This window comes from Orycteropus afer, unplaced genomic scaffold (assembly GCF_000298275.1).
Source record: "Orycteropus afer afer isolate SDZICR_OR568_19922 unplaced genomic scaffold, OryAfe1.0 scaffold00218, whole genome shotgun sequence".
In the NCBI taxonomy this organism is placed as follows: domain Eukaryota; kingdom Metazoa; phylum Chordata; class Mammalia; order Tubulidentata; family Orycteropodidae; genus Orycteropus; species Orycteropus afer.
This window is the reverse complement of record NW_006921805.1, coordinates 2,752,432-2,762,113: the sequence shown is the minus strand read 5'-3', so window position 1 is coordinate 2,762,113 and position 9,682 is coordinate 2,752,432. Positions and strand designations below refer to the sequence as shown.

Genomic DNA, 9,682 nt, shown 5'->3' with positions numbered 1-9,682 from the left:
CTTCCTTCTGAGGAGTGGCTGGTGGGTTTGAACCGCCAGCCTTCTGGTTAGCAGTCAACTGCCTTAGCCACTATGCTACCAGAGCTCCTAAAGCTTACTTCTAGGCAGTAGAATTTTATAAAAATTTTGTTTTTCAAACTTTCTATAATAAACATATTTTATCAGCAGCAAAAAAACATGTATACATGGGAAACAAAGATTCAAATATTAATAATGATGAAAAATACCACCATACAAAATATATTAACTCACTGTCACCGTGTTGTTTCCGACTCATAGCAACCCATCCTTGGGTTTCCGAGGCAGTATCTCTACAGAAGTAGATTGCCCAGTCTTCCTACTGAGGAATCGCTGGTGGGTTTGAACTGCCAGCCTTCTGGTTGGCAGTCAAATGCCTCAGGCACTACGCCACCAGAGCTCTCACAAAATATACTACTATACAACAAACTTTCCTACTAGCGTTCCACTACCTGTTGACTAGAGCTCTGGTGGTGTAGTGCCTAAGCATTTGACTGTCAACCAGAAGGCTGGCAGTTCAAACCCACCAGCCACTCCTCGGAAGGAAGGTTGAGCAATATACTTCTGTAGTGATACTGCCTTGGAAACCCAAGGAGGGGTTCGCTATGAGTCGGATCCGACTTGATGGCAGTGGGTCATCAACTACATTCCCTGCTCCTGACTCCATTTTAGAGATTGACAACATCAATTATTGAATCTATGTGAACACAATCCTAAGCAAAATTTTCTCAAGGCATATTATATTTTAAGAATCATTTCAGTATTTGATTTAACCTTGGTGCAAATAAACATTTTCAATAGTTGAACTTCATTTCTTGAATGAAGAAAATATTCTTATAGCTATGATGTAAACCTAAATGGCAGTCACAAATTTTACCTTTCATTTTACTGTTAACTGCAAGCGACACATTAAGATTTTTTTTTTTCAAATGGAAAGATCTATTTGATTCACAAATAAGATCTGCAAAGCCTCTGACTTAAACTTTATTTTTTAATTGTAATTTGGATGAAAGTTTACAGAGCAAATTCATTTTCCATATAGCAGTTCACACATATTGTTTCATGACATTGATTGTAATCCCCATAATGTAACAGCTCTCTTCCCACTTCCTCCCTGTGATTACCTTTTCCCTGTGTTCTTTCCTATGCATTCCTACCCACTGAGCTATCTTCCTGTGCAAATACTGCCCTTCTGATCTCCCATGACTGATTGTTTTAAGGATTGTACCCACTTGGTGTAAATGTTCACCTTATTTGCCTACCTATTGTTTGGCTGGAAGTCATGGGAGTGAGTTCAATTCCAGGCCTGAAGGGTGACTAAGGCCCATAGACTTGGGGGATTTCACCAGTCTGTAAGACCAGCAAGCCTGGTCTTTTTTATGATTTTGAGTTTTGTTCCACATTTTTCTCCCACTCTACCCAGGATCTCCTATACTGATGATCCCTTTTTGAGTGGCTGACAGTGGTAGACAGGTACCATCTAGTTCTTTTGGTCTCAGGGTCATGTAGGCTGAGGTCTGCATGGTTCACCAGACCCTTGGACTAATTGTTTCCATGTGTCTTTGGTTTTCTTCATTCTTCTTTGCTCTGGATGTTGAAAGACCAATTGTTACATCTAGATGGCTACTTGCAAACTTTTTTTAAAATTGTAATTTGGGTGAAAGTTTACAGAGCAAATTCACAGCAGTCACACACAGGTTGTCTCATAATGTTGACTACAATTTATCCCAATCAACAGCTCCCCTCCCACTCCCTTGCAATAGTTACCTCTTCCCTGTGTCCATCACTCCATGTACTCCTGCCCCCTGAGCTGTCTCCCTGTGCATAAACAGCCCTTCTTTCTCCCATGATTGTTCTCTCTAAGGAGTGTATCTATCTCAGGTACATGTTTAGTTCATATGCCTGTCTTTTGTTTGGCTGGAAGCCACAGGTGTGGGTTCAATTCCAGACCTGAAGGGCACCTAGGGACCACAGTCTCAGTGGTTCCACTAGGCTCTATCAGATTAGCAAATGTGGTCCCTCTTTTTTTTTTCCCAAATGATTTTGAGTTTTGTTCTACATTATTCTCCCTCTCTATCTAGGATCTCCTACATAGATCCCCCTCTGAGTGGTTGACAGTGGTCACCATCTAGTTCTTCTGGTCTGGTAGTCATATAGGTTGAGGATCGCATGGTGTACCAGTTGTGAGGACTAATTGTTTCCATGAATCTTTGGTTTTCTTCATTCTTTTTTGCTCTGGACAAGAAAAGACCCATCGTTGCATCTAGATGGCTGCTTCCACTTGCAAACTTTTAAGACCCTCGTTGTTACTCACCAAAGCAGAATGTAGAACATTGTTTTTGTGTAGCGTGTTATACCAATTAAGCTTGATGTCCCTCCCAACCATGGTTCTCAGTCCACAACCCCAACAACTTGCTACCTCAACAACTTGCTACCTCAGCGTGGTTGGCTGTAGCAAAGTTGTTATAATAACTTTGTTCTGTGTTAGTTCTATTTATATGGACATTCGTACAGCACATACAAATACGTATGTAGAAATTTCATCTGCCAAAGTTATATATGATCATAAGTATATTCCCTTTTGCCTAGACATACCTATCAGCATGTCTACCTATGTATCCACATGTAGGTAAATGTTTGTTATTACTGATAAAGCAGTATTGTGTATGTAAAAGTTTTTAGTGCCATTGAGTCAGACCCGATTCACAGCGACCCCTGCCTGGGTTTCTGAGGCGGTATCACTATGGAAGTAGATTGCCCAACCTTCCTTCTGAGGAGTGGCTGGTGGGTTTGAACCTCCAGCCTCTGGTTAGCAGGAAAGTGCCTTAGGCACTATGGTACCAGAGCTCCCTCCTAACTTTATATAAATATTTTTTACTTTTCTCCTTTTTTCCATAAAAGCAGTGAGCAATATACTGATTTCATGAGATCATTAACATCAGATTTCCTTAAAAGATCTCACTTCACGAGGCAAAAGCCCAAGGACCTTATGTCCCAAACATAATTTTCTAAGCTGGTATTTAAAAAAAAAAAGGAGAGTGAGTTTTTTCCTAAAACGAAAAAAAGTCATAAACTATAATTCCAGAAATTTTCTACAGCAGAACATTTCCATTAAAATTGAGCATAAATTACTAAAATCAATCATTCTGAAGAATAGTCTAGGAAGAAAACCAAGCAACAAGGGGTAAAAGATTGATGTAAGAAATAGTAAAATTTCACAATTTTCTTTTACCTGTTTTCATGAATCCTGGATGTTCAGCAATGTTTGAACTATTTAGTAGCTTCACAGCTTTTCGATAATTGCCTCTTAAGTACTCAAAATTACTTTTAAGAAACAGAGAAGGTGCAGACTGTAAAGAAAATATAAGTTACTTATACTTTGTTTTCCCATGCCTAACGTTAGATCACAATTGTACTGTTGCATTGGCATGTATTCAACGATAAAAATGAATCAGTTACATCATGGTCACAAAAACCTAAAATATACAACACTCAATCTTACAGTCTCTTTTCTTCATTGTTCTTACAATCTAAAAAATGAAACCTGTCAGAGAGTTATCTTAAAATAAGAATTAATAGTCTACTTAAAAAAAAAATACATAAACCATCTATGTGTAGGGATAAAGTCTGTACAGCACCAAGTGTCTATCTTCACCTATTACACTACTAAGTGGAAGTCAATTTTTGTGTGTGTGTGCATGTATTACAAAGGATTCTACTTTGAAATGGGTATCTTCTCTGGTACAGGTTAAAACATAAAAAAAAAAAAAAAAAAAAACACATTAAAATGAAACCTAAGAAACACACTGTTGGGATATTTATTTGTTGAAGTATTAATTTAGAAAGACTCCGTAGGCTCCGGAGTCAGGCTGGCTGTAATCTTTATGGAAGCCACTCGCCAGGCCTCGATCCTCCATGGCGTCAGTGGGTGGGTTCTAACTGCATCTCTGGGTTACTAGCTGAGTGTGGACTGTCTGTACCACTCAGGGACCTTCCTAACAAACATTCTGAAAGAGAATATTAATTGTTCTTCTACATTAAAGATACTCATCAAAGATGTGGTTCTTCTTCCCTTGAATGAACTTTTTCTTTACTGGAAGTCAGTTTAACAGCACAAACTAGGTCCTTCATTTTAATTGCTCTTAGAGAGACTACTGATCATCCCTAGTTTTAGGATACCAATGCACCTTCATTAGGACCTAGAGAGACACAAATAAGCAAATACTTTTCTAAGTAGGAAAAAAATTTCATACTACAAAGATTTTTAACAGAAAGCCTTATTTGTGAGAGCTAATCTTATTGCTAATATCATGTTGGATTACCTTTCTCTTCCAAGAATCCTCATGGTGAAGGGTCCTCTAAATAGTCCTATTTAGAGTACAAATACATGAGGAGATCTATCTGGAGACTAAACATCCATCCAGCAGGCTATCTGAGATCCCTATTTCATTATTCATTCATTGTAGCTTAGCAACCTGCTTGCTTTCCTTCTAAATCCTAGTTCATCCTTCTCTCTGCCTCCTGTCCATCCCAGAGGTGTTCTGGTCACTGAGGGAACAAAGTATTTCAAGGCTTATTTCAGGTAGGAGTACTCCTTCCTGAAGTGTTCTCTGATTCAGGTATAAGTATTATATTATTGCATTACAATTATTTTCCTATTTATCTCCTTCCTACAACTATGACATCCTTTCCGGCAGGGATTACATCATTTATCTCATAAAAGGTTTGATAATGGTCTTCTGGTCTTTCCCACTTAGCCTCCTCAAGTTACCCTGTTCAGGCCAAGGGTTCAATTGTTCTCCACAAAAAATCATCTGAGTACTATAACGAAGTGGCTAATCTAGCTTCTGCCTAAAATTTCTAGGGTCAATATACCTGAATTATTTCTACTAAGAACTTTTCTTCTCATGATTTCATATTTGTAATCTCAGTTTTCCTAAAAAATAATATGATTGCTCACAATTATGTTTCGTTCCTATCCAAAACCAAAAATCCATTGCTGTCAAGTGGATTATGACTCATAGAACCCTACAGGACAAGAATCCCCATGATTCCAACGCTATACATTTTTATGGAGGCAGATCACTACATCTTTCTTAACCACACTTAACCATTGTGCCACTAGGGCTCCTCTTCTGCCCTATACCATGTTAAAATTTTATTTATCTGTAGGGGCTGGAATGGAGGGAATGAAAATGAAGGGGTAATTATATCTTAAATACTCCAGGGGTAGTCAAATTGGAAGTATTGTCAAGCCAAAAATTGTTTGGAAGGGGCAGGTTCTGCCTACAACCTGCCTGCTAATTTTTAATAAATGTTTTGCCGCTATAAGACATTTAAGTTATTTTAGGATTTCTTATTATACTAGGCACTCTAGTGGCATAGTGGTTAAAGTATTTGGCTGCTAACAAAAAGGTTGGTGGTTCGAACCTACCAGCTGCTCCACAGAAGAAAGATGAGGCAGTCTACATCTTTAAAGATTTACAGCCTTGGACATCCTATAGGGCAGTTCTCAAACTCAAAACCAGACTCACTGTCGTCGAGTTGAATCTGACTCATAGAGACCCCTACTTGGGTTTCCAAGGCGGTATGGGAGAGAAGTGTGTAAGGCACTTGACTGCTAACCAGAAGGCTGGTGGTTCAAACCCACCAGCCGTTCCTCGGAAGGAAGGTTGGGCAATCTACTTCCATAAAGATACCGCCTCGGAAACCCAAGGAGGGGTTGTTATGAGTTGGGTCTGACTCGATGGCACGTAACAACAACATCTGTACAGAACTAGATTGCCAAGTCTTCCTTCCGAGGAGTAGCTGTTGAGTTTGAACCGCCAGCCTTTTGGTTAAAAGTCAAATGCCTTAGGCACTATGCTACCAACTGTTCTACTCTTTCCCAAAAGGGAATCAACTTGATGGCAGTGGTTTGGTTTGGTGGTATTATACTCTTATACGAGTATAATACCAAGAAAGCCTAAAATAATTTCAATGTCTAATATCAGCAAAATATTTATGTGAATTGTGATAAAGCACTCACAGAACGTTGTTATGCGCCGTCGAGTCAGACCCGACTCACAGCAACCCCTCTTTGGGTTTCTGAGGCGGTATCACTACAGAAGTAGATTGCCCAACCTTTTTTCCGAGGAGTGACTGGTGCGTTTGAACTGCTAGCCTTCTGGTTACCAGTCAAGTGCCTTAGGCACTATGCTACCAGAGCTCCCACTCACAGAATATTAGGTAGCTAATACAAATGGTGGTTTTAAAGATTATATGCCAAGAGGAAAGGAGCTCTGGTGGCACAGTGCCTTAGGCATTTGACTGCTAACCAGAAGGTTGGCAGTTCAAACCCATCAGTGACTCCATGCAAGGATGACTGAGCAATCTACCTCCGTAAAGATTTCTGCCTCGGAAACCCAAAGGGGTTGCTTTGAATTGGAATGAACTCAGTGGCAGAGTTTTGTTTGGTTTTCTGGTTATACCAAGGGGAAATGTCTGTTAAAATTTTAAGTGAGAAATATAAATTGTAGACATTATGACCACTATTTCACAACTCTCTAATATCAAAATTTATACCTGGTAGTATATGATAACAGACTAAGATGAATTATTTAATACTCACAAGTACCCATAGTCCAAATAATAAAGTTTTAGGGCATAAAATCCACAAATTGAAAAACAAGACAAAAATCCAAAAGAAACTTACATTTCCAGTTGTGTTCATGACTGACTTAATTTCCCTTTTGCATGCTTTCAGGGACTTCATTTGGATATAAGCTCTTACTTTATACTGTCAAAGGAAAATGCTTGTGTGTAAGAACTATGGTGAATTTACATATGCTGAAGTATTTTATTTTCTAGTTAAAGATATTAAACCCAGTATGTTTGTAATACAGTTATACCAGTTACTTGCAAAAGCAAGTTTAAAATTATCTTAAATATCCTATTTTAACTGTACTCTTGGAACGCAGTCTAAAAAAATATATCAGAATAAAATTTACACTTAACATTCTAAGCAAAAATTCTACTAATTTTTATCTGCCAGTGGTTAAGTAAGAGTGAATTTTTAAATTCTACAAATTGATTTAATTGTTCAATACATTCTCAGGTCATTCCTCTCAACCTTCTATACAGTAATTAAAAGAAACAATATTACATTATCACCTTAAGCAAAATATATTTAGAAGGATAAATATGCTGCTAAACTACAACACTTCAAAGCCAATAAATATACATACCTTGCTGGTATTTACTACTTTCTATAATCTATGACATTGTGTCCTCATTCACAACAAGAAAATATATGTATAATCTCCCTTTAAAATTTACCCTACCTGATGTATCTTTGATTTTGCAGCTTCTATTAGAGCTCCATTCTCAGCTTTATGATTAGATCCGTCTTTGTTGGTGTTATTACCAGTCTATAGGGTGGTGAAACAAAATTGACCAAGTTTAAATATTTTAAATTATAATTTAAATCAATGGCTTATAAATGAGTTAATCTCAGTCACCCAGTGGGAATTCTCACAATTCAGAATCTCAGGCCCTACTTCCACACAATCAGGCTCTGTAGTTGGGGGTGAATGACAGGAAACTGTACTTACAAGAAGCTCATAGGTTTTAAAAGGACAGATATTACTTGAACAAAACTTAAGATTATCTTTCTAAAACCAAGAATAGATGAAGTCATTTCTGTCTTAAAATATTTGCTGGTACAAACACTGCCAACAAGATCCAGATCTAAATTCCTAGTCAAGTCTTCAAAGTTCCTCATAAGATGACCTGTCTCCATTATATTCCATAGGTACTATCCATTGCACTTTACCAGAAATTCCCCCAGTATACCTCTGGGCTTTGCTCGTGCTGTTTTCTCCAACAGGATGGTTATCCTACCCTACCCCCTCCTCTTCTGGCCTGTCAAAATCTTACCATCTTTCAAGGTAAGATCTAGAGCAGCTCCAATTTTCCGAGCTGCTGTGAAGCATTCATGAACCTCCCTCCTCCCTGCTCATGAACAGATGTTGCTCAATCTGTCTCCTCCCACAGACCTGTCAGTTCCTTGAAAAGCTTGTTTTCATTCCTGTCATCTTAATATCCAGCTGAGTATCAGATACATGGTAGGCAAACAAGACTCTACTGAATTGAATTGTTTTTCATCAAATATAACAACTATGGAACATAGAAAGGAAATGTTTTACTATATGAAGTTTAGGAATAACACTATGATTATTCAACCAAAATCCCTTATGTACACATACATTCCTGTTATCTTGTTGTTGTTAGGTGCCGTTGAGTTGTCTCTGACTCATAGTGACCCTATGCACAGCAGAACGAAACACTGTCTGGTCCTGCACCAGCTCTACGATCCCTGCTATAGTTGAGCCCATAGCCACAGCCACTGTGTCAATCCATCTCGTTGAGGGCATTCCCTTCTTTTGCCGACTCTCCACCCTACCAAGCATGACGTCCTTGTCCAGGGAACGGTCCCTTCTGATAACATGACCAAAGTAGGTGAGACAAAGTCTGGCCATTCTCTCATCCAAGGAGCATTCCAGCTGCACTTCCTCCAGGGCAGATCTGTTAGTACTTTTAGCAGTCCATGGTACTTTCAGCATTCTTCGCCAACACCACATCTCAAAATAATTCTTCTCTGGTCTTCTTTATTCATTATCCAGCTCTCATATGTATATGAGGCAACTGAAAATATCATGGCTTGTGTCAGGCACACCTTAGTCATCAAGGAGACATCTTTGTTCTTCAGCACTTGAAAGAGGTCCTTTGTCGCTGACTTGCCCACTGCTATATGTCGTCTGATATCCTGACTGCTGCTTCCATTGGCGTTGATTGTAGAACCAAGCAATGTGAAGTCTTTGACAACTTCAATCTTTTCTCCATTTATTGTGATGCTGCTTATAGGTCCAGTTGTGAGAATTTTTGTTTTCTTTATATTTTGTTTTTTATATACTGAAGACTGTATTCTTCAATCTTCATCACTAAGTGCTTCAAGTCATCCTTACTTCTGGCAAGCAAAGTTGTGTTGTCAGAGTATTGAGGGTTGTTAATAAGCCTTCCTCCAATCCTGATGCCACGTTCTTTGTATAGCCCAGCTTCTCAGATTATTTGCTCAGCATATAGATTGAATAAGTATGGTGAAAGGATACAACCCTGATGTACTCCTTGACAGAACAAGGGGACATTTTGCATGGTTTAAAATCAAGAAGGGAGTGCGTCAGGGTTGTATCCTTTTACCATACTTATTCGTGCCTGTTAAGGTATAAAATCAGTGGTAGATGCTTATTTTATGTATTTATTTATTTATTTTGGAAACCAAGGCTCAGAAAGGTTGACTTGGCCAAGGCCATATTATTTTATTTTGAAATCTCAAGAAGAATAAAGTTATTCAGGCAGAAAGGTAGTCACAATCTTTTTCTGCAAGTACTCCTTTTTTAGAAAGAGTGGGGAAGGGCCGAAACAGTAGGAAGAAAGGGCCATCCCTTAACAACTAGAAGCACAAGAAAAAGGAAAAAACATGACACTTCAGATGTATTCTTAGGCTGCACCAAGTCACTTTATCAGAACATAGTGAAACTTGTTATTTATGTATGCTGACTGCCTTTTTTTTCTTTTTTTTATTGTGATTTGGGTGAAAGTTTACAAAGCAAATTCACTTTCCATA

The 9,682-nt window shown here is 38.4% G+C and overlaps 1 protein-coding gene across 1 annotated transcript in view; it reads right to left on the bottom strand.

Annotated features, from left to right (window-relative positions):
- The window catches only part of CNOT10 (CCR4-NOT transcription complex subunit 10), a 104,111-nt gene that overhangs the window by 56,643 nt on the left and 37,786 nt on the right, over positions 1–9,682 (bottom strand). Inside the window, exons 6-8 of the mRNA XM_007948639.2 lie at positions 7,341–7,427; positions 6,713–6,796; positions 3,251–3,368 (exon numbers count right to left, since the gene is read on the bottom strand). Of these exons, the coding sequence (XP_007946830.1) occupies positions 3,251–3,368; positions 6,713–6,796; positions 7,341–7,427 (289 nt within the window). The remainder of the gene's footprint in view (positions 1–3,250; positions 3,369–6,712; positions 6,797–7,340; positions 7,428–9,682) is intronic.